Source organism: Labrus mixtus, chromosome 17 (genome assembly GCF_963584025.1).
Source record: "Labrus mixtus chromosome 17, fLabMix1.1, whole genome shotgun sequence".
NCBI classification, from domain to species: Eukaryota; Metazoa; Chordata; class Actinopteri; order Labriformes; family Labridae; genus Labrus; species Labrus mixtus.
This window is the reverse complement of record NC_083628.1, coordinates 18,214,504-18,238,636: the sequence shown is the minus strand read 5'-3', so window position 1 is coordinate 18,238,636 and position 24,133 is coordinate 18,214,504. Positions and strand designations below refer to the sequence as shown.

The 24,133-nt window shown below is 44.3% G+C and overlaps 3 protein-coding genes and 1 long non-coding RNA gene across 6 annotated transcripts in view; 2 read left to right on the top strand and 2 right to left on the bottom strand.

Annotated features, from left to right (window-relative positions):
* dennd1a (DENN/MADD domain containing 1A) overlaps window positions 1-24,133 on the top strand; it is a 168,485-nt gene that overhangs the window by 51,230 nt on the left and 93,122 nt on the right. The window lies entirely within an intron of this gene.
* Window positions 1-24,133, bottom strand: part of LOC132992231 (uncharacterized) — a 154,236-nt gene that overhangs the window by 79,019 nt on the left and 51,084 nt on the right. The window lies entirely within an intron of this gene.
* fbxw2 (F-box and WD repeat domain containing 2) lies at window positions 3,916-12,065 on the top strand. Its single transcript, XM_061061415.1, has 8 exons — window positions 3,916-4,400; window positions 5,610-5,902; window positions 7,615-7,837; window positions 7,926-8,120; window positions 8,322-8,455; window positions 8,564-8,650; window positions 8,739-8,908; window positions 9,738-12,065. The coding sequence occupies exons 2-8, from the start codon at window positions 5,636-5,638 to the stop codon at window positions 10,024-10,026; spliced, it is 1,365 nt and encodes a 454-aa protein (XP_060917398.1). The 5' UTR covers window positions 3,916-4,400; window positions 5,610-5,635; the 3' UTR covers window positions 10,027-12,065.
* LOC132992217 (ras-specific guanine nucleotide-releasing factor RalGPS1-like) overlaps window positions 13,034-24,133 on the bottom strand; it is a 68,590-nt gene continuing 57,490 nt past the window's right edge. The window contains exons 15-20 of the mRNA XM_061061407.1: window positions 23,037-23,117; window positions 20,185-20,290; window positions 20,005-20,097; window positions 18,766-18,871; window positions 18,557-18,648; window positions 13,034-17,909 (exon numbers count right to left, since the gene is read on the bottom strand). Coding sequence (XP_060917390.1) covers window positions 17,880-17,909; window positions 18,557-18,648; window positions 18,766-18,871; window positions 20,005-20,097; window positions 20,185-20,290; window positions 23,037-23,117 — 508 coding nt within the window. The 3' untranslated portion in view covers window positions 13,034-17,879. The remainder of the gene's footprint in view (window positions 17,910-18,556; window positions 18,649-18,765; window positions 18,872-20,004; window positions 20,098-20,184; window positions 20,291-23,036; window positions 23,118-24,133) is intronic.

The following is a 24,133-nucleotide window of genomic DNA, read 5'->3' as shown; positions in this document are numbered from 1 at the left end:
GATTTCCAGGTTTTTCTACTTTAAAGTGGAAGAAAAGAAAAACTGGATTTTGTTGAACCACATCGATAATAAAACTAATAAGTTCAACTTGTCAGTATTGCATGAACACAGTTCCTGAAACTCGGTTTGTCCAAAACTGCACACTTAAAAGAACAACAACAACAACAACAACATAAAGACAAAATAGAAAACACAGTGCAGCTCTTACAAAAGTTAGCACAACATTCAACAATATATAAATCCTTCTCCTCTGCAACTGCCTCCTCTTCCTCCTTCTCCTGTTTCTCAGCTTCTTCTTTCTCCTTCATTTCCCTTTCTTCATCCTTTTCCTCCTCTTTCTCCCGCTTCACTTCCTCTTCTACCTCTTTCTCCTTCTCCTCTTTCTCAGCATCTTTCTCTCTCTCAGCCGTTTTCTGATTTCCATCCTTCCTCTGTCTCTTTTGCCTCTTCCTTTTTCTACTCTGCTTCCTCCTTCTCCTCTTCCTCTTTCTCTACTCTCTAAACCTTCTACTCTTTATCCTCTTTCTTCCTCTAATCTTCCTCCTTCTCTTTCTCCTTCTCATCTTCCTCTTTCTCAGCGTTGTCTAGCTCCTCTACCTTTTTCTGATTTTCCTCCTCTCTCTCTTTCTCTCCTCTTCCTCCTTGTCCTCTTTCTCAGCTTCTTCTTCCATCACGGATGTGAACCAGGAAGTGTGATCAATTCTCCCCTCTAATAAACGTGAATTATTATTTCTCTCTTTGGGAAAAATCATTTCTAGAAAACAGAGCAATATATGTTAAAATTACAGTTTTGAGAATATTAAAAAAGTGAAAGAATAACTCAAACAGGTCAAATCAGTCCGTCTGAACCATCAGCCTGGCGTAGTGCTGAATCTGTACACTCCAGTCAATCCAGTCCAGGTTTTGGTCCCCGGTTTATCAGCAGCATTAGCGACTCTTTATCGGGGAGCTTAGCAGCCAGGCATCAATCACTTAGCCTGTTAGGGTGAGGGTCAGGGTCAGCCTAACCCCCCCCCCCCCCTAACACACACACCAGCTGTACCTGACACCTCCTCTGGCAAAAGGACTGATTCACACCCACAGACTCAGTAAATCCTGATTACTGTAACGAGCATTCATTTCTGTGAAGGGAGGAGAAAAGTCTGAATTCAATGTGAACACAGCGAGAGAAACAGGTGGTCCGGAAAGCAAAAGGAATTATCAGCTGATCTTAGCGTCGTCTGTCCACCGAATTCTCCTTGAAGCCCCCCATGACTGCTTTATGTATATAAGTACTTAACACACACACACACACACACACACACACACACACACACAGTCAATATGAGATCCCTGCTCATACTCTGGATGCAAACTCACAATATGCACGTCCAGGGATATTTTAGCTTCACCTGTTCAACGGGAGGAGGCTGAGGCACGCTGTCCATTTGTATATACACTCTATGGTGAGAAGTCACCCAGGACACACTGAGGCCACATACTGAGGTGGTCTGGCCCGCGTTTGTCCTCATATTATGTCAAGCTTGTGAAGAGGAAGTTTGTGCGTCAGCGGAGACTTATAAAGATGTACCAATGATTTATTCTGCATGAGGAACACAAACCAGTGTCCTCATACAACAGCAGACAGAATGAAGGACCCACAGTGGTGGTTAGAGGTGCAGCAGGCCGGGGTTCAGGCTGCATGTGATCCGTGGATTGATACAGTATTTATCAGCATGGTGTAAAATACAAGACAAGTCACTAAATCCCTGTGCAGAGAGTCTCAGGGAAAAGAGGCCGTGTGTGTGAGAAGTTTGTGTGACTCCTTCTCCAGCCCTTGTGTGTGTTTGTGTTATCTCATTTAACAATGAAACATGACCAGTGACTATGAGGTAAACTAAACTGTGTTCAGAGGAGTTGGACATCTTGAGATAATTTCTGGATGCAACAGATTAAATGCTGTTATCAATATGAGTCAGAGCAGAGTCGGTTGTTTTCTTCCAGTAATGAATGTAAACTGTGCTGAACACACCATGACTCAGAGAGGACGGCTACAGATCGGATGTTTTGTCCTTCACAGCTTCTTCTCTAATCTGAACCGATAACAGAGCAGAGAAAACCACCGACAACGCACGTGTTTTTAACAGTAATCTGACAGCAATTCCTTACGTCAGGGTATTCTTTGCAGTCCGCGACAAGTTTCCTGTTAATCATAGTTAACGTTATTTAAGTAGGATCTTTCAAAATCAGGGTTTAAAGTGCTTAAACAAGAAAAAAAAACATAAAACCCTGATAAGGCCGCTTGGATTGATCCTTGATCCAGAACATATATGTAACTCTCTACGGGCCTGTTGGTAATTCATTTTCAAAAACACAATTTGTTTTTGCTTTTCTAATGTTGACGTCGTTGTGGGAAATTTGTGGTAAAGAGATTTTTCACAGACTTGTTTAGTGAAATGTGATAAACTGTCTCTAAAACTCTTAGGACTTCCTGTGTTGCTGAGTTTCTTTGCCCTTGCCTGTTTTTTACTTAAACTCAATTCACGTATTAATCGATCAGTGACTCAAACATGTCACATAAACCCTTTTCAAACATACAGAAATTTCCTGAAAAACTCCGGAGATTTGGCTACCTGGAGGTTCTTCAGGCTGTGTGAACGCAAACAGACGCATTTTTCGCGTGGACTTTACCCGGAGTTTCTCCGGCCAGACCCCTAGTATTTTATCCGCAGAATATCTGAGTGAGCTGATGTCTGAACACAGCAGCATATACTCCGGAGATTTCAATTCAAGCCAATAGAAAGAGAGTGACGTTTATATACAGTGACTGCCTAAAGTGTCGGCACGCGACCACTACGATCTCCGTGCACGTAATTAAATGGCTGCATTCTGTTTTCTGTTCGTCAGTATGTTGTTCTCCTCTCTTTTGTGGATGTTGTCCTTCCATTGGACTACACATAGTATTGATATAAAGGCAAATATTCTCATTATAACGTTATGTAGCGGACTCTGTTGCTACGCTACTTGCGCGTTGTTTTTTTACGTCACGTCTTACTTCGGGAAATCCCCCGAGCCCCCTCCCCTCTGACAGGGAAAGTCCCCCCGCTGTGAGGAGCATATGTGAACGGCTAGGTCGGGAGAATCTCCGGAGAAGTCCTCCTGTAAATATCTAGATATTATCCGGAGTGCATATGTGAAAACGGCAACAGATAGGCATCAAAACAAATCCAAGAAGTAATGTTTGCAGTAAGTTTGCCCCCTGGTGGTGATCATTTGTATCACACTTAATTTACATACTGTGTAGTTAATATGCAAGTGTTTTATATGTGATTTATTTCAATTTCTTACTTATTTATTTATGTATTTAAACTATTTTTGTTTGTATTTTCATTTTGGAATGTTTGTATTTCATTATTTCACAAGTGTTTAATGTGTTTTATTTGTATTTATTTTTTATTTATGACGCATTTATTAATTCATTTATTTAGTCTGTTGTATTTTTTGTATCTATTATGTATTTATTTTATTTTATCAATAAATCTTTATTTGATTTTGATGTATCTTATTTTATGTTTAAATTTTTTTAATTAATTTATAATTTATCATTCATTTGTTTAATTGTATTTTTTGTTTTTTATTTGTTTACTTTTTTAAGTGTATTATGTTTGAATGAATGAATTTAAAGATATTTTTTAATTGTAAATACTAGCAGATAAAAGTGGCCCTTTAAAAGACGTACCAAAATCAATTGAAACTGTAACTGTCGGTGTCCCGCCTTTACCGGACCCTCGAGAGCTCACAGACACGAACGAACTGTTTCCGGTCACATATTTCGCACCGCTCCACATTGTACGCGACACCGGAAGTTACTGTATATAACAGGTATAATAAGTGCCCGCGGCTCTGTCTTACAGGCAGACCAGGCGCCATGAAATGTAAATGCCAACGAAACCAAAAAATCTAAAATAAGTATGAAATCTCTATGTAATGATTACTCGTGTAAAGAATGTGTGATTGGCTTACTTTTCTGACAGTTTCCATCGCACGCATTTGCTTCCGGCGTAGCAAATACGCCAACGCCGCCTCCCGTAAGACCGAGCTGAGGGAGAAAACGGCACCAGGGCAGGATAGCGTTCCATTATGTTCAGGTTTTCATGCTGTCAGAAGCTGCCATCCTTCTCTCTGTCTTACTACCGTAGAAATAAAAAGAAGACTACATAATTAGGAGCATAATGTAGTTAACAATCAACAGAATCAAGTTCTGTCATCATGTTGCTGAGCTAACGTCAGCTACGAGGCTAGCGAGGTTACTTTGACAATCCTTTTTAAGTTGCTAGCTGACAGGTTAGCTTACCGCGGCTAACTCCGCTATGTGAACTCACTCAGAGGCGATAAACGAACTCCCTGCAACTCTCAGCTGGGTGAGTCCATACATCATTATCATCATCATCATATTTAAAAGGAGATATTGTAATGTGTCTCTGTCGGTTTCTGTCCCAGCTAAAGGGCTGTTTGTGTTAAACGCCTTCTTAGAAGTTGCTAACTAGCCAGGTGGCTAACTTAGATAAGAAAGGTAGAGAAACAGTTGCTGGTTAAAGTTAAACCTCCTGACGAGTTATTTTAGTAATAAGACTTATAATCACTTAACTAGCAGGTTAATATAGATTTTAATCAGCTAATGTAAAGCCATGTGAGCTGGTATAAGACAGATATTACTGCTGATTCATTACTTGTATCTTTACATGTTCTCTAACTTATATATTTGTTAAAGCTTTATTGTGTCAGTCATTGTTATTAATGCAAAATCAAAGAAACTTCTGTTGCCTGGGACTCGAGGATTGTTTTGAAATTGGCATAAACCACAGAAGAGGAGCAGACTTTAGGCTGAGACAAATGCATGAATCAAATATAAATTGTGTGCTACTTTTTTTAAAGGAGCAGTATGTAACTCTGACCCCTAGTGTTTAAAGTGGGTACTGCAGTCTAAATTCTAAACATTGCAGAGAGCTGTCTCCCCATCGGTCTGTAAACCTTTCTGTGTTCTAACCTCTCTCCATTTTTCAAAATCATCTCCAATATTGATCCTAGTTTGAGCACGTTTCTGCTCGTGGAGCTTATTAGAAACATGCAGAGGCTTTTTAGGTCGGGTACAATCACTTCTATCTGAACCACTTCTCTTGCCCGCTTCCATCACTGCAACACCTGTTGACCTGATAACTGCTCTCATATCTGGCAAACCGAGGGGTGTCCAAAACGGCCGTGTGAGGGTGTCTTAAAACCGCCTACCTTCTCTGGTCCAAACAAATCCAGATCATTCAGGACCAGAATCTAAAGTTAGAAGGAGGACATACTGGCTGCTGCATTGTTGTCAGAGAAGCCAGCACTTCAACATAACATGTTTCCTTAATGTCTGATCAGATAGTTAGGTCACTTTATCATTTCACTCACTACACAGCTCACTGGTTGAACCTTTAACGGGTCAGTGGAACATTAATCAGCTGGCCTGGAGTCTTTCAATCATGCGTCCGGGCCAGCAGGCCAGTTTTAATGTCGAGCCGTGTAACATCTTGTTTATTTAGAAGCCAAAGATATGCACCGTTAACATCTGGTATTCTTCCTCACTCCTGCAGGTGTTGCAGGTCGCTCTCATGTGCCCATGGAGAAGGTGGCCTTTGAGGGGTGGCTGGAGTCAATCTCCACCACTTTCCTTACTCTGAATGACCAGCAGAGGAACCAGTCTCTGGACCACCTCATCTCTCTGAGCGGTGCTGTTCAGCTCCGTCACCTGTCCAATGGGCTGGAGACGCTGCTCAAACGGGACTTCCTGCGCCTCCTTCCTCTGGAGCTGGCTTTCTACCTGATGCGCTGGCTCGACCCTGAGACCCTGCTCATCTGCTGCCGCGTCTGCAAACAGTGGAATAAGGTAAATATCAGGCCGTCTGGAGTCATGGGCTTGCTTCCATGTGGCCGGTTGTCTGTCTCTAAATGTCAGCCCTGTGATTGGCTGGTGAATAGTCCAGAGTGTATCCCCGCCTCTCACCCAATGGCAGCTGGGATTTCCTCCAGCTGCTTGTGACTCGATTTGCTGATATTCTCCTCAGATATGACGTCAAGGCTCTGAGTATCGTCCCTGTTTTACAGTCATGGAGGCTTCTTGTAGAGCCAGGTGAAAGATGGATGAATGTTCCTCACTGCTGAGCTTCATGTTAGTCGTCTTATTTTGAGATTTAGCTCCTCTGAAGCATTTGAGCTTTGTCTTTCCTGATATAGTGCCAATGTGATATTTTTCAAAATGAACCCTCCCGGATTTAAAACATAAATGCTGCCAGAACTGGAATTGTTGGAGCAAGAGAGAGAACAGAAAAAAACCAGGAAACATTGATAAATCATGAAGACTGTATGGGACTAATATTTTCACTGAAGATGCAAGAGTTGTAATTTATTTGTTCAGTTCTGATTTCTGACCGTTCAAGGTCTGACCTGATTGTCTTTCCTGAAAGGACTAGAGGTATTCAAACAGCTCTTATTGATGTCTGCATATGACCGTCTTTCTCTCTTGTTGCTTTCTGTAACTCATCAATAAATCTGATCATAGAAACAGAGGAGTTTACAGCTTCCCTCTCTCCGGCTCCGATTTAATTAGGCGATTGTTTGCAGTCTCCTCTGTCTGTCTGTAAACGTTGTTTGCAGCTACATAGAGTTTACTTTGGATATTTTTAAGCCTTTATTGGAGAGACAGGACCGTGGATACAATCAGAAACAGAGAGAGCCACAGGTCCGACTCGAACACAGAGAGCTGGCTTGAGGACTGTAGCTTCTGTACATGGGGCGCATGAACTAACCACAGAGATTGTATCTTGTTTTATGTCCATCAATGATCAATATGCATTCATCTGTAAATTCCCTGTGAAGTGATACATCTCACCGCGGATCAAACTTTTATTCACCTGCTCACATGCTGAGTTTTTATCACCGCAACCGAAGAATGTAACAGGAATATTCCGTTCTGTCCTCTCCCAGCTGTGGGTAACAACAGAGAGAAAGCAGGAGCACACACATGCATAGAGACAGCAAGGACTCATAGATCTGTCCTCAGGCAAGGGGCTACTCTCAGGCAAGAGGAGGAAGTGTTGGGATACAATCTCTGATAATGCACCATTAGGTCAAGGCTGTTTTTACCTCTGCTGAGGGGCACCTAACGTCCACACTGCGGACATGTTTGTGTGTCTGTGTGTGTGTCGCTGTGCGTACGGCACAAGAGACCTGCGGCTTGTGTCTTAAATCGGCTTTGAATCGGATATATTTGAGGAGTGGCCGGTCACCAATCACAGCTGAAAACAGGCTGTAAATCGTCAGTCTAATTTTCACATTTTGCTCCTGAGTTCAGTAAAATGTTTTTGAGATTTTTTGCGGCTGAAATGTGATTGAGATCATCTTTAGTTAAGAAAAAGGATGTTGAAAAACATGAGAAAAGTTCCACAGTTGCAGGACGTTCACATAGAATTCTGATGTAGAGTAATGATGCTCAACATTATTTTAAAGCGTTACCTGGTCTGTAGATCAGCTCACAGTGATATCACTGAAGAACCCGTGATTGTCCTCGTGTGAAGGTTTTAAGCGTCCCTCTCCTCTCAGGTCATCAGCTCGTGCCCTGAGGTGTGGCAGGGTGTGTGTCGGGAGCTCGGCTGGAGGATCGACGAGTCCATCCAGGACGCCACTCACTGGAAGGGGATCTACTTGAAGGCCAGACTGAGGATGACGCAGCTGAAGGACCAGGAGGCCTTCGAGACGTCGTCCCTCATCGGACACAGTGCTCGAGTGTACGCCCTCTACTACAAGGACGGACTCCTCTGCACAGGTCTGCCACCCACAAACATGCCATACGTTCTTTAACCCGTGACAGTGTGAGGTTACAGCGTGAATATGGACATCTTCTTCTCCCTCAGGATCTGATGACCTCTCTGCCAAACTTTGGGACGTACGTACCGGCCAGTGCATTTACGGGATCCAGACTCACACCTGTGCCACAGTGAAGTTTGATGAGCAGAAGCTGGTGACCGGCTCCTTCGACAACACTATTGCATGCTGGGAGTGGAGCTCCGGTGCTAAAATCCAGCAGTTTAGAGGCCACACAGGAGCAGGTAGGTGCACATGTGCATTTGTTCTGGGTCATTTTGTCCATCCCAACGTAGAGGACGCCTGGGAGGCTACAGGCTCTGACGGTTTTATCGTTTAAAACATTCTTATGTTTGAAAAAACATGAATTAATCACATGACGTTTGCATGTTTCTGATTTTTAAAAAGAAAGTGTCTTAACGATGTGTGTGTTTGTGTGCACTCAGTGTTCAGTGTGGACTATAACGACGAGCTGGACCTGCTGGTCAGCGGCTCTGCGGACTTCTCTGTGAAGGTGTGGGCACTGTCGGCTGGGGCGTGTCTCAATACTCTAACCGGACAAACCGAGTGGGTCACCAAGGTCGGATCACGTTACAAGAGTTTAAAGTTATTTGTGTGTTTTTGAAATATCTGTAAACAAGTGAGCAGATTTTCTTCAGTTATTTAAAATGTGTTTATGTCCCATCAGGTGATTCTACAGCAGAGTGAGGTGGAGTCTATGCTGCACAGTCCGGGGGATTACATCCTCCTTAGTGCTGATAAATATGAAATAAAGGTAAAGCTCCTCTCTCTCTCTCTTTTTGTCGGTGTTGTAGTACCTAAAGAGGCCACCAGATGGTGCTCACACTGTGTTCCCTCTGCAGGTCTGGCCTTTAGGCAGAGAGGTAAACTGCAAGTGTTTGAAGACTCTGTCGGTGTCGGAGGATCGCAGCATCAGCCTGCAGCCTCGTCTTCAGTTTGACGGGAAATACATCGTCTGCAGCTCCGACCTCGGGGTCTACCAGTGGGACTTCGCCAGCTTTGAGATTCTCAGGTACAAAACGAAGCATGACAGGGATGATTTATAACAATGAAGCCAGAATTGATTTACCTGTGGAATTCACACAGCTCATTTATGTGTTGATGACTATTCGTGCTTTCACACCTGCACAAAACTCCTGAAGTTTTCCCTGTGATCGCTGCACGACCACAGACTGTCTGCACACCACCTCTACCATCTCTGTGCTCTAATGAACCTGCTGCATTATGTTTCCTGTTCTCCAGTATGTTCTTCTCCACTCTTTAGTTCACATTGAGATTCTGTTCAACTACATGTAGCATTGATAGAAAGACAAATATTCTCATTATAGAGTCGTATAGAGGACTCTGCTGCTTCATCCACATCGTTCTTTTTACGTCACATCTTACTACAGGAAACCCCCCCCCGTCTGACAGGGATAATCTCCAGCAGTGAGGAGCATGTGTGAGCAACCAGATCAGGAAGTTTTCAGGGGCAGTCGTCCTGAAAGTCTAGAGATGTTCAAGAGTTCATGTGTGAGAAAAGCTTTTGTCCAAATCTTAAATAGTTGCCAATTTTCCACGGCTTTGATCTTATCGGCTCACTGGTGGTTGAAATAGGTCTCCAATTGGATCTGCTTAACTTAAAGTTCAAACTTGAACTTGGGGGACCTGCAGAAACATTGCATTTTGTTTCAGTCCATGATATCCATGGCAACAGTAAGTCCACCTTCAGCAGTGTGATGTTTATTTTAACCCTTTTTCTTCAAACTTGTTGTTTGATACGACTTCTGATTTCACCCAGAAAACTTGTCATAGTCAGTGAGTTTGTCCGTTCATCCAGCTCTTCTTTGTCTTGTCCTTAGGGTGATAAAGACACAGGACCCAGCTAACCTGTCCCTGCTGAGTTTCGGCGAGGTCTTTGCGCTCCTCTTCGATAACCACTTTCTGTACGTGATGGACCTGAGGACTGAGGCGATCTCGGGACGCTGGCCTCTGCCGGCCTACAGAAAGTCCAAACGAGGGTCCAGCTTCCTGGCCGGGGTGACGTCGTGGCTGAACGGCCTGGACGGGGACAATGACTCTGGACTGGTGTTTGCCACCAGCATGCCCGACCATAGCATTCACTTAGTCCTGTGGAGGGAGAACGGATAGAGGAGGGGGACACGAGCCGCCATGATGGGTGCTCCAAACAGCCAAGATACACAATGCATGGACCAAAGCATTTTGTTTTTATCTGTTTCTTCCTCAGCATACAATCCTCCTCCTCTCACACACACACTCACAGACTGAGAAAGAAGGGGAAACTATCGCTCTGGATTCTTCAGAAAAGTAAAGCTCTCTGCGGTCTTCTGATGGCGGGCAGAGACAGAAGCCAACATGTGTCAGTGGCAACTAAAGAATCTGTCAAAAATAAACACAACCGTAGATGCTCTGGTGTGAGAATCTAAAGGGTTAATGTTTCTGTCACATCTGCTCTTTGATCAGTGACACAGTTGGAACATGCCGACCTTTCAGTCATCGTCTTGGGGTCAACGTTGGCCTCTGAAGACGGCGTCACGTGAGCTGTATCTCAAACCTGCATGATGCTAAGCTGCTCACTGAGCAGATCTGCAGAAACATTACAGGAAGAGAAGAGTCGCCTTAAATACAGACAGTGTACATAACGGAGAACGTCTCCTGTGAGGTCAGAGGGTCACGTTAAAGGGGAATTTTGGTATTTTTAAACTAAAAACCTTTTGTTTTTCTTATTCTGGTGTCGAAACGACTAAAAGGTACAAAAAGTGTCTGAATGTCTCCAGTCGATTTGTTCATCCTGCAGGAGGTGAACAGGCTGTTTGTGTCTGTACCTTTAAATATGTAAATGAGCTGTGTCTGACCACGCCCCCTCTCTGGAAGGGCTCAGGTGCCTCGGTCTTTCTCTCTCCATGTCCTATTGTTTACGGTGAGAAGGCAGACTCAGAGGGCAGAACAAACACCTAGCTGTGGGAGTGTCACCCACCTGGGGGAGGGGTTACTGCCCTTTGTGATGTCATGAAGGGAAAATCTCCCAACGTCCTGTTTGAGCACACATTTTCTGAAAAGTGGAGCAGGCAAAAGACGGAGAGGATGGACTTTTCTCATCATTGGAGGGTTTGTAGACTAGAGACACATATTAGAGTTAGAGGAACATGGTGAAGACGTTACAGTCTGTTTACCTGCAGCAGGATGAAGAGATCAACCGGAGACATTCACATTTTTATGTTCTTATTATTCATGTGGAACCTAAAATAAGTAAAACCAGGTCCAGAGTTTAAACAGTACTTCCGCTCCCCTTCAAAGGAGGTGTCCCTGAGAGCGTTTCAGACGGTCTGCAGTGACCCGGGTGCTGAGGTGGTTTTGGTACATTGTTGTGTACAATGTAAAACTTTGTGAGGTTTCATGTAATCGCAGAATCTGCTTTTTCTACAGGATGTGTGGTTTAAACGTGGGCTTGAGAAAATGTGATGTGCCTTTTTCAGTTGGTTTGATGTTACAAACTAGAATTCCTCGGCACGTTGCAGTGAGCTGCTGCATTGTAACTTACATTCATGTTTTTTCATATATTTACTGTGCTCTAACAGTCCAGGATGTCTGTACTTTTATAGTTCTCTTCCTGACAGTGACTTGCTTATGAATCGTCGACTCTGTGAAAACATCAGGGTTAGTTTTCTTAACTACTCGATGCGTCTGAGGGAGCGACAAACGGACGGTCTGCTTTGTGCAAAATAATAAAAACTATTATTTCAGACTGAAATTTGAAACCTGACAATTCGACTTCTACAAATGTGAATGTTTGCTTTTCCCATATTCTTCATTGACGTCTTCCTGTACATCAGGCAGCACAGGTTGAAATGTATTCATGTGCACCAAACCTCGTCACTAAAAGGTGAGTTTGCACTACAGACACAGCAGCAGATTTACAGACTGTCACTTCAGGTGTTCGAGTCCAGTAGATTCTGTCTGCAGCTCCAAGTTCAAATGAAAAAACCTGATTTGTACATAAAGAGACAAAGTAAAATGGGACGTAAAGCTCTTGCTGATGTATCTCTTCAGAGTGGATTGCATTGAATCACTGCACACTGGTATTTCTCACACTCTTCTATCGCACTGTCACCTGCATCGGTCTACAATCAGCTCAATACTGCAGACTTTCAATAAATACAGCAAATGCACCGATGTTTGTCTCTGTGTTTGATCATGTCATCAGTTAAAGGTTTTAAGGCCCCCCCACACAGCCGTTTTGGACGCCCCTCGGTTTGTCAGATAGGAGAGCAGTTATCAGGTCAACAGGTGTTGCAGTGATGGAAGCGGGCAAGAGAAGTGGTTCAGATAGAAGTGATTGTACCCGACCTAAAAAGCCTCTGCATGTTTCTAATAAGCTCCACGAGCAGAAACGTGCTCAAACTAGGATCAATATTGGAGATGATTTTGAAAAATGGAGAGAGGTTAGAACACAGAAAGGTTTACAGACCGATGCAGAGCTGGATAAACACTGAAGCTTCAGTGTTCACCACATGGTGACCTGTGTGAGCATCGACTCTAGAGAGGAGGGGGGAGGGGGGAGACAGCTCTCTACAATGTTTAGAATTTAGACTGCAGTACCCATTTTAAACACTAGGTGTCAGAGTTACATATTGCTCCTTTAAAGATGTGAGTAATGATCCTGATGAATGTTTATTCACATCACACACTAGCAGTAGCTTCTGGGAGCCTCCTGGCAAACAGCTTAGACACGCCCACTTGTGACATCAGCCCCACCCCTAGTATATGCATAGCTCTTATCCTTCATCAAATCAAAACAGTAGAGTCATCAAAAAAATTAAATCCCCATCGGTGTGTTCTGAATGAAATGAGCTAATCAGACCTGTTTGTTTTTTTGAACCAGGCTGTAAACATGTTAATCTCTGCTGTAAAAACAGACTTTTTAGAATAGGTGTGTATGTGACTTCCTGTGCTTCTGCAACCAGCTTCTAGTGGACACTCGATGAACTGCAGTTTTTTTTGCACTTTTGCATTTTTCTACACAAGAGTTTGCCACTTGGTATGAGACACAGGTTTGTTTCTAAGTTTTAATTCAGACGTCTCTCTCGATACGTCTCTCAGAACAGACGCTCCACACAACAAACATCACGTCAGAAACTTTCTGTACATACGTTTTTATTCCCAATTCAGAGTCTGAAGCTGAAAAATACAGCGACATGTAGCGATGCCATGGTAAGAAATAAGTTAGCAAAAGAATCACAGACTGATAATCACGACTCGGTGATCTGTTTCACAGTTACAACACTAGAAAGTCTGTACACAAAAACACATGCAGTGTCCCCAAAAAAACACTCAGATTTCATCTGCTCAGAGGATAAAAACTGAAACAGGTCAAAAAGTCAAAAGCAATACATCATTTGGATTATCGCTCATAAACAAAACACTGATAATAATAATGAACAGGGGCATGTCCAGACCTTTTGGACTGAGGGGGCCCAACTGGGGCTCTGACCTGTGCAGGGGGACCTGAAGTTTGTGTGCACACAAAATAAAAGCAGTTTATTTCTGTCTGCACCAATCACATCGACTTTTAAGCAACAAGATAACGACAACATTTAAATCTTCTAAGCTTCATTCTTCAAGCACTCAGAACAAAATGTATGTCCAAAATCACGATTTAAAACATCTGCACACTGAACACTGAGCTGCCTGTTGCAACACAGGATTTCAAAATAAGTCCCACCTTTGGCAAGGCACATAGCCAATCATAGTCAAGTGGCCTGGGGTGGCAAATAAGATAAGGGGGGCCCCTGCCACCCCTCTGGACACGCCCCTGATAAGGTGAAACTGATTCTGAATTTGGGATTTTTTCAAGTCAAGCTGCATCTTAACTGATAATGGCTTCATTTGGCTGGTGTGATTACCTGGGGAACAAATAACAAGAAAAAAAAAATTCATTTTAAACTTTGTTTTCTGTCGTTTCACATTAATGACTTATCAGACGGTCCTCTCTGTGATGCTGCTGATAAATCAGACACTTCACATCCATGAAAGCGTCACTTTAAATGAAGCAGAGCGCTAAATGGAGATAAAAACGATGGCTGTAATCACTTCTTTAAGTCACGCTTATTTTTTAAAAATTCAGGCGGATTTTGGCAAAGACTTTCAGATCTCTTTCAGGGACAGATATTTGACAGGATGTAGTTTCTTTGGCTCTTAATAATTCTCCTTCATTTTGTTTCTTTACCGTTACTTCACTCACAAATCAAGAGACTAAAACCAAACTTCATGACTGTAGATGGTCAGTATCAGACCGACCTAAGGTCGTTAAAACCTTTGATACTTTTCGATACCACTCGTCTGAAAACGACACAATCTGTAACTTTAATGATCGATAGTAATGAAAAGTAAAGAGGCTTTAACAATGTTCAGGAGCCGTGTGCACAAAGCCTCCTAAATACTAAGAGCTGCTAATGTCAAACTAGGATCAATATTGGAGATGATTTTGAAAAATGGAGAGAGGTTAGAACACAGAAAGGTTTACAGACCGATGCAGAGCTGGATAAACACTGAAGCTTCAGTGTTCACCACATGGTGACCTGTGTGAGCATCGACTCTAGAGAGGAGGGGGGAGACAGCTCTCTACAATGTTTTGAATTTAGACTGGCCCAGATCTTCAGTCACATTTTTAACAAAAAGCTGCAAGAGAACAAGAGAGAGCACTGTGCACAACATTTTGTACTATTGATTTAATGTTCAGAAGTTTACCTGCAGACTTTTGTTAATTAAAAACAAAAATCTCTTCTGTGAATGTATTATGTTTCGTCGGAGGAGAGTAAAACTTACAGACGATGAGAAAAGCTGCCCTTTCTCGTTGTAATTAAAACCAAGAAGTGATTTGATATTTGCTGCCTAGGACTCCTAATTTATGTTGCTGTGGTAACCCAACAGCTCAGCGTATCGTTCCGTCACCATGACAACCCTAGACTGAACCACAGCGATGACAGAACAATAAACATAGAAACTAAACGAGCCTGTCGCCTGTTTGTGCCACAACGTCACCTCTGATCATAAACAGTAAAATGTGAAGAGAGTTTACAGGTTTGCAGAAGAAGAAAATATCAGATCTGATATTCTGGCTCTGCTCGGCCTCTCAGTGTTGAGATTAACATTACATCACAGTAAATGAATGGGATGATGAAATTCAGTGAAATCAAACTTTTAAACATTTCTGTACTGCCCCTCCCTGATGACTGACATCAAACTCGGATTTCAGATGTTATTTACGAGCCTGTCGGGGTCTGAAAATATTCACTGTGATTAATTATAAAACTGTTTTTAAAGCTCCTTTCAGTTTGAGTTGATTTTGGCGCCCCCCTGTGGACGAAGTAGCAAGTCCTCCCTTAAACTCGTCAAAACACCTTTTCAAACATGAACAAAACTTGTGAAAACCTCCAAGATATTTCTGAGGTGTGCTACATGTTTGAAAGCACAAGATGCACAGGTGTTGGTTTAATCCCCGAACAAGACGTTATGAGAACTTGGCGAGAATTGGCCGGAACCTGCAGACGTATCAGAGCAAAGCATGGAGCAACGTTTTAGGACACGCCCACCCCGGCAGCTCTTTCAAGGACAACTCACTCAAATGTCCCTGCGACAGCAAACAGAGCTGGCCAATCAGAGGAGAGTGGGCACCTGGGGAGGCGGGGCCTTAAAGAGACAGTAGCTGAAATGAAGCGTTTCAGGCAGAGGCTGAAATGAGAGATTTTACTGACGGCAGTATCAGATAAATAAGGAGTTTTTTTTGAGTGACACATCTCACAACGCTGCTCAACAGCTGACCCAGAGTGACATCATTAATGTTTAGAGCTAAATAGATCTCCTTTAATAATCAAACACAGCAGCGTGTTTCAAAGAGGGTGAAACTGTTCAGTTAAATTATCTTTGTTTCAACAAGCCTCATCTCGTCCGTGTTCCCCTTCAGTTATCACCTTCGAGATCGTCTAACAGAACCTTCAGGACACATTTTGATAATACTGAAGAAAAAAAACAAAAACCACGACCGTTATACTCGAAACATGTCGTTCAGAATAACACATGAATTATTCCTGGGAACTAAACGATGACAAACGATGACATCATGCCTAAATATATATTTTTTTTACCATCTTTACGACTGATTTCATAAACCACATTAACCATGAATTACAACAGGAAACTATAGAAATATGACTTTCTATTTATGGCCATCTAGTAGTTTTAAAATACTTACAGTACAGAGGATGATTCCACTTTTTACAGCTCGGATCTTTTTTACTACCTGTAGTCGCCTCCGCTGAACAAAGATGATTTAATATAAAGTAAAAAAGAGATCTGGGAACAAGGGCGGGCGAGTCTCTCTGCTCACCTCCTCTACTCACTTTAACTGAGGAGTCACTCCACAAGCTTTATTTACTCAACTGTATACCTCGGTTTGTCAGATATGAGAGCAGTTATCAGGTCAACAGGTGTTGCAGTGATGGAAGCGGGCAAGAGAAGTGGTTCAGATAGAAGTGATTGTACCCGACCTAAAAAGCCTCTGCATGTTTCTAATAAGCTCCACGAGCAGAAACGTGCTCAAACTAGGATCAATATTGGAGATGATTTTGAAAAATGGAGAGAGGTTAGAACACAGAAAGGTTTACAGACCGATGCAGGGCTGGATAAACACTGAAGCTTCAGTGTTCACCACATGGTGACCTGTGTGAGCATCGACTCTAGAGAGGAGGGGGGAGACAGCTCTCTACAATGTTTAGAATTTAGACTGCAGTACCCGTTTTAAACACTAGGTGTCAGAGTTACATACTGCTCCTTTAAGGTAGATATGTTCCCAGATCTCACTCTTTTTCTTTGAGCATAAAGGTTTTTCACTGATAAGAAAAATGAACTTAAATGACGTCCAATAGGAGCTGTGATGAAGCAGAATCATCCTCAGATTCCAACAGAAGATGGAGCTTTGAAAGCAGATTATTAACAGTGCAGGTGCTGATGGCGTCGTCCTGTCATCAACAGTCCTTCAGGGTTTAGTTTTAGGGTGTCTTTCACCACCAGTCTGTGTGAGGAGCAGCTTCTTCTGCAGCTGAATCAAAGAGGATCCATCGTACCGTTTCCCTTTTTTTTTTTTATGGCCGACAGTTTTAAAAAATAAACTCTTTTACAAATAAATACACTATTTACACACAAGCACGCACGCACACACGCACATGTAGGATAGTTGAAAACTTCATTATGACTTTAAATTCACTGAGAAGATGAGAGGACAGCTCGCTCATCATCTCATCAGATCCTTTTTTTCAGCTTTGTTCTGTACAAAATTTGAATCTGTAAACGTGGTATGTACATGAACAAACAGCTTTACAGGAGGACTACCAGCTGAGGTAGTGATGGGGGGGGGGGGGGGGGGGAGGGGGGTCTTCATCAGGATATACTGTTTCTGTACAACAACAGATACTCTTTTTTTAAATTTTTTAACAAGCTCAGTCCGGCTGTGGCTCACAGGGCTGATCCTCACTCTTCTTCTCTTCGTCCTGACGTTTACATGCAGAGAATCGCAGCAGTAGTTTCACAGATTCAAACACTCCCAGGAGGCCGTTCATCACGAGTCTGCAAGCCGAACGTCACCAGCGCTCGCTCAACGCTTGGTCTGGTTCTGTACTCTCTCTCTTCTTCTCAGCCGAGCATAGAACCCAACATGGGCCGTAAATCCACGCACGTTCACATGTTTGTAGCAGCTTAAAGAATAAAAAAAAGACGCACAACATCATCAAACCTTCGGCCGACCTCTTTGTACAGTTTATATTGGCCTTCATCCAGGGGCGAGGAAGGCGTCAGGTCTGATGGCGTGCACAGTCACACGTCCAGTTTCTTTATCATCTACGTTTAAAGTCGTCCGTGTTCAGTCATTCGGTCGATTCTTCCCAAACTGACGGTTTGGCACGTTGACATCCTGCTGGCTCAGTCTGCTCTCATTCAAACGACATGAGGTTGGCTGGTATCTGCACACAGAGCACAACAGGAAGTAGTTTAATGTCAATAAAAAGAACATTTAAAAGTGATAAGAAAGACGATAAAATACAGCAAAGGAAGTTTGAGCAGGAAGCTCAAGCAGATCGAGCGGGACAGGAAGTCAGACACCGAAACAACATTAAAACATCGGTTTATTTTCAAAATAAAAGACTCCGTTTTGACGGTTCAGAACAATGACCGATGGTCGTTTGTTGTTGTGTTTATAAGGGATTTAAAAACCACAGTCATGATATTTTCTCGAGCTGTCGTGAGTGATTCTCTGGAACTCCTCGGTCTCGGGACTCCAGCTGTCCGGCCGTGCTGCTCCGTGCTCCGTGAACGCCGCCTGTGGGAACGAGGATGCACGGAGCCGTAACAGAGCACACAATGCACATGTACCTGGTGGAAGTTCAGTCGAGTCTTATCTGAACACACTGTCTCTTTAAGACGTCTCTGCAGCCAAACCAGGTGTGTGTGTGTGTGTGTGTGTGTGTGTGTGTGTGTGTGTGTGTGTGTGTGTGTGTGTGTGTGTGTGTGTGTGTGTGTGTGTGTGTGTGTGTGTGTGTGTGTGTGTGTGTGTGTGTGTGTGTGTGTGTGTGTGTGTGTGTGTGTGTGTGTGTGTGTGTGCTGAGCGTACCTGAGGTCTGCTGCTCCGACACGCCTCCTCCAGGTTTTTGTGCCAGATGATGGCCGAGAACCTGGATCCAGTCTGGAACTTGTAAACATTACCTGTGAAGAGGTGACACCTGTGTGATTATCTGAGATCTGTGTGTGTGTGTGTGTGTGTGTGTGCGTGCGTGCGTGCGTGCGTGCGTGCGTGCGTGCGTGCGTGTGAGTGCAGCTCACCTTTATCCGGGTCGTTGAGCTGGAAGATGTTGGGTCTGGCCGGGTCGTCTGGCAGCACCACCATCCAGCCGGTCACACACACCTTCTTACAGGGACTGGACTTATACTGAGAGAGAGAGAGAGAGAGAGAGAGAGAGAGAGAGTGAGAGAGTGAGAGAGGGAGAGAGGGAGAGAGAGAGAGAGATAAAGAGAGAGAGAGACAGAGACAGAGACAGCGACAGAGAGAGAGAGAGGGAGAGAGGGAGAGAGTGAGAGAGAGACAGAAAGAGATAGAGAGAGATAGAGAGAGAGAGAGAGCGAGAGAGCGAGAGTGAGACAGAGGGAGAGAGAGAGAGAGGGACAGAGAGAGAGATAGAGAGAGAGAGAGGGAGAGAGATAGAGAGTTTAGTCAGCCCCTGACTAAACTTTAAACGATAAGTCGGAGTGAACATTCACCTTTTTCTCCTTCTTCTCTTTCTTCTAATTTCTCTTGTCCTTCCTCTCCTCCTCTCCTCATTCATCTCCTTCCTCTTCTCCTTCCTGTTTGCCTTCTCCTTCTAATCCTTCATCTCCTCCTTCCTCCTCGTTTTCCTTCCTCTCCTCCCTTTCTTCTCCTTTTCCTGCCTCCCCTCCTCCTTCCTTCTTCTCCTTTTCCTTCCTCTCCCCCTCCTTCCTTCTTCTCCTTTCCTCATCTCCTCCTCATCCTTCCTCTCCTCCTCCTTTCCTTTCCTCTCCTCCTCCTTCCTTCTTCTCCTTTCCTTCCCCCTTCCTTCTTCTCCTTTTGCTTCCTCTCCCCCTCCTTCCTTCTTCTCCTTTCCTTCTTCTCCTCCTCATCCTTCTTTTCCTTTCCTTCCTCTCCTCATCCTTCCTCTCCTCCTCCTACTTCTCCTTTCCTTCCTCCTCATCCTTCTTTTCCTTTCCTTCCTCTCCTCCTCCTACGTCTCTTTTCCTTCCTATCCTCATCCTTCCTCTCCTCATCCTTCTTCTCCTTTCCTTCCTCTCCTCCTCATCCTCCTTCTCCTTTCCTTCCTCTTCTCCTCCTTCCTTCTTCTCCTTTCATTTCTTCTTTTCCTTTCCTTCCTCTCCTTTGTTGAGTGTTTATGAAACTATTCATGCCTCATCACCTCTCAGACTGATGTATTTCAGGACATGACGTGATTTCAGTTCAAGGTTTTTCAAAGCTCTGCAGTGAAGTTGACATTTCTCTCTGGGGGCGACAGTTTAAATCTGCAGCGAGACGTTTAATCATCTCTAACTCACATGCTTCCTCTCGGAGGCTCTCAGGGATTTGGCTCCGTAGAAGGTCAGCGTAGATCCAGACAGACAGATCCAGAACCTGGTCCAGGACGACAGCTGATCCCAGAAAACACAAACACACCTGAGTCAGACATTTTCACCTCACACGATAAAACAAACACATCAGGTTATAGATCGCCTCACCCGCGGCTTACGTCCCTCCTTCAGCAGCGTTTTCCTCCTCAGAGGTCCTTCGATGGTCACGCTGCCCGCCTCGCAGCAGCCGTAACACGAGGTGGCAGCAGACGAGCTGCGGGGGGGAGGAGCCTGTTAGTCTGTGATTTGTAGCAAAGCGTTATGATCACTACATAACAAGCTGTTTGTGCAGCTTATCTCACGGTTAGCAGCACAATATGTCACTTTACCACAGAAGAAGAAAGTGAACGACACACAGAGGGGATTAGCAGGAAAACGCAGAAGAAGCCGAGTGGAATGAAGTCCACTCAGCGGGGAATGACGGAGACAGAAAATCAGATTGTTACAAAGCGAGCATGCAGGAGAGAAACTCGGAGTTTACCTGACACACACACACACAGGAAGCACATACACACACCTGTGCACGGTGTCAAGCCCTAATCACACTGCCGCCATGTTTACACCCCATGACGCTTCCTCTTTAACACACAGAGACGTATCAGGAGACGAGGTCACACCTCTGTGCCGCCATCGGATGTAGTAACAGAGGCGATACAGACGGGACGAGCAGAGAAGAGCGCTGTGTGTGTGTGTGTGTGTGTGTGTGTGTGTGTGTGTGACTGAGTGTGTGTGTGTGTGTGTGTGTGTGTGTGTGTGTGTGTGACTGAGTGTGTGTGTGACTGAGTGTGTGTGTGTGTGTGTGTGTGTGTGTGTGTGACTGAGTGTGCGTGTGTGTGTGTGTGACTGAGTGTGTGTGTGTGTGTGTGTGTGACTGAGTGTGTGTGTGACTGAGTGTGTGTGTGTGTGTGTGTGTGACTGAGTGTGTGTGTGTGTGTGTGTGTGTGTGACTGAGTGTGTGTGTGACTGAGTGTGTGTGTGTGTGTGTGTGTCTGTGTCTGTGTGTGTGTGTGTCTGTGTGTGTGTGTGTGTGTGTCTGTGTGTGTGTGTGTGTGTGTGCGTGTCTGTGTGTGTGTGTGTCTGTGTGTGCGTGTGTGTGTCTGTGTGTGTGTGTCTGTGTTTGTGTGTCTGTGTGTGTGTCTGTGTGTGTGCGTGTGTCTGTGTGTGTGTGTGTGTCTGTGTGTGTGTGTGTCTGTGTGTGTGTCTGTGTGTGCGTGTGTGTGTCTGTGTGTGTGTGTCTGTGTGTGTGTGTCTGTGTGTGTGTCTGTGTGTGTGTCTGTGTGTGTGTGTCTGTGTGCGTGTGTGTGTGTCTGTGTGTGTGTCTGTGTGTGTGTCTCTGTGTGTGTGTCTGTGTGTGTGTGTCTGTGTGTGTGTGTGTGCGTGTGTGTCTGTGTGTGTGTGTCTGTGTGTGTGTGTGTGTGTGCGTGTGTGTCTGTGTGTGTGTGTCTGTGTGTGTGTGTCTGTGTGTGTGTCTGTGTGTGTGTGTCTGTGTGTGTGTGCGTCTGTGTGTGTGTGTCTGTGTGTGTGTGTCTGTGTGTGTGTGTGCGTGCGTGTGTGTCTGTGTGTGTGCGTGTGTGTGTGTGTGTCTGTGTGTGTGTGTCTGTGTGTGTCTGTGTGTGTGTCTGTGTGTGTGTGTCTGTGTGTGTGTGTGTGCGTGTGTGTCTGTGTGTGTGTATGTGTGTGCGTGTGTGTGTGTGTGACTGAGTGTGTGTGTGTGTGTGTGTGTGTGTGTGACTGAGTGTGTGTGTGTGTGTGTGTGTGTGACTGAGTGTGTGTGTGACTGAGTGTGTGTGTGTGTCTGTGTGTGTGTGTGTGTCTGTGTGTGTGTGTGTGTGTGTGTGTGTGTGTGTGACTGAGTGTGTGTGTGACTGAGTGTGTGTGTGTGTCTGTGTGTGTGTGTGTGTCTGTGTGTGTGTGTGTGTGTGTGTGTCTCTGTGTGTGTGTCTGTGTGTGTGTGTCTGTGTGTGTGTGTGTGCGTGTGTGTCTGTGTGTGTGTGTCTGTGTGTGTGTGTGTGTGTGTGTGCGTGTGTGTGTGTGTGTCTGTGTGTGTGTCTGTGTGTGTGTGTCTGTGTGTGTGTGTCTGTGTGTGTGTGGAGCCTGCGTTGTTTCTCTTCACGTTGTGTGTCTGTAACACGATGTGAACACAGACGGGGTCAACACTGCAGAATCAATATGACGTTACGCAGACGGGATGACGGCGCCGCTCACTCTGACTACAAGCAGAAACCAGAACCCATCACTCGGGAATATATAATATATATAATATAATGTGTTTTTTGAAGGTGTTATGTTACGGCCCCGTGTCCACCTGGTGTTTTTTTTTTTAACGCCAGCATCTTTTTAAATAGTTTTCAACGAGTAGAGAGCGCTTGCAGCAGAAAACAAACACCTGGAGAAAAAGCGCAGCGCCCAGCTTCTTGTTTTTTCGAGCGCTCCACCTTTTTTGTGCGGCCGCTCCGAGCGCTCAAGTTGAAAATATTTCAACTTTTGAGAAAGGCGCTGTCGACGTCACGGCGGCGCTCTTTGCAAATTGTTTGATATTTCCCAATCTCAAATATAAAACATGCAGTAAAAAGTAACGGAGCAGTGTCGGTCATACGGCGGCTGTTGCTAACAGACTGTTGTCATAGCGACAGGACGGACATGCAGCCCTTTTCTTCTCAGCGCACAAACGCTTCATGCAAACACTCCCGAGCGCACAGTCAGCGCTTTTCTGGACAAAACGCCATGTGAACACGGGGCGTTAGTGAATCATCAGCAGGAGACGGCGGTCAGCTGACTGTCGGCGGCGTGTCGCTGCGTCCCTCAGAGAAATGAACGCCTCTGTCACTACACACACACACACAGCGGGATAAAGAGCCCGCCTCCTCCTGGTTACAGAGTGTGTGTCGGCATGCAGTGAGCGGATGAAGTGACAGAACACAGAGGTAACGTTCAGGCGAGCTCCTCCCTCCTCACTGTACCTGTAAACATAGCTGCGGCTCCGCGGCGAGTTTCGGAGTGGGACCCTCCAGTTGGGGCCCAGAGTGGCATACATGCGGCCCCTGTTTGTCACACATGTCACAGTCAGTCTGATTGGACGGGACGCTGCTCAGTGAGTCCCACATGAGTCTGCTTAATCTGTCTCTTATCAATATGAATAAAGTGTGTTTCTCCTCTCGTCTCTCGGGGACAAACACAGATACACAGTAAACCTGACAGGATGTTAGCAACATTCAAAGACATTTAAATCATCGCTTCATCAACATGTCGCAGGCTCACAAGTTCACATCGCCTTCTCATCGTCAACAAATCCCATTTTCAGACTTTAGGAACTTTGGATCCAAATCCTGTTTGTGAGTCTGATCGCACAGACACTGATGTCAAGTTTAAGGTCTAAGTCTCCAGACCACTTCATGAAGGTCTAAGTGTAGTCTTGGAGTCTGATGCATTTGTACTCTGTCTTGTCTCGGTCACAGACCAGGTGGATTCTAAATCAAGACCTGTCAAGACCACCACTGATCGGCTATTTTTCCACTACATTACTGTGATTAGAAGGGAAACGCCTCTTTCTAAAAGAACAGATATTATTCTTATTATTTCCTTTCATGTATAAACATGTATATGTGCAAGAGTGTAAGAGCATGTCAATTTACATATATATATAGGTTTGTTACTTTTTTACATTATTATTGTTGTTTTTTTTATTATTCATGTGTTTTCTATTTTATTCTCTAATACTTTCTATTTAGTCAAATATACTGTCTGACTTGGGTTGGGGGGGTACTGTGTGGGATATTGACATTTTCAATAAAGAGTATTAAAAAAAAAAAAGAACAAATAACTTCAGTTCATTTGTAGTTTGGTTTATTCCACAGCTACGACCGCAACCTGAGTTAGTGACACGCCCCCTAAACACAAGAGGAGGATTTTTCAGTGATATTTATGGTCTTGGTCTTGACCCGGTCTCGATCCCTTTATTGGTCTTGGTCTCAGAGCACCCTGGTCTTGGGTTTGTCTCGGTCTCAGTTAGTTTGGTCTTGACTACAACACTAATTAATATTCTTGTCGTCGTTATGTT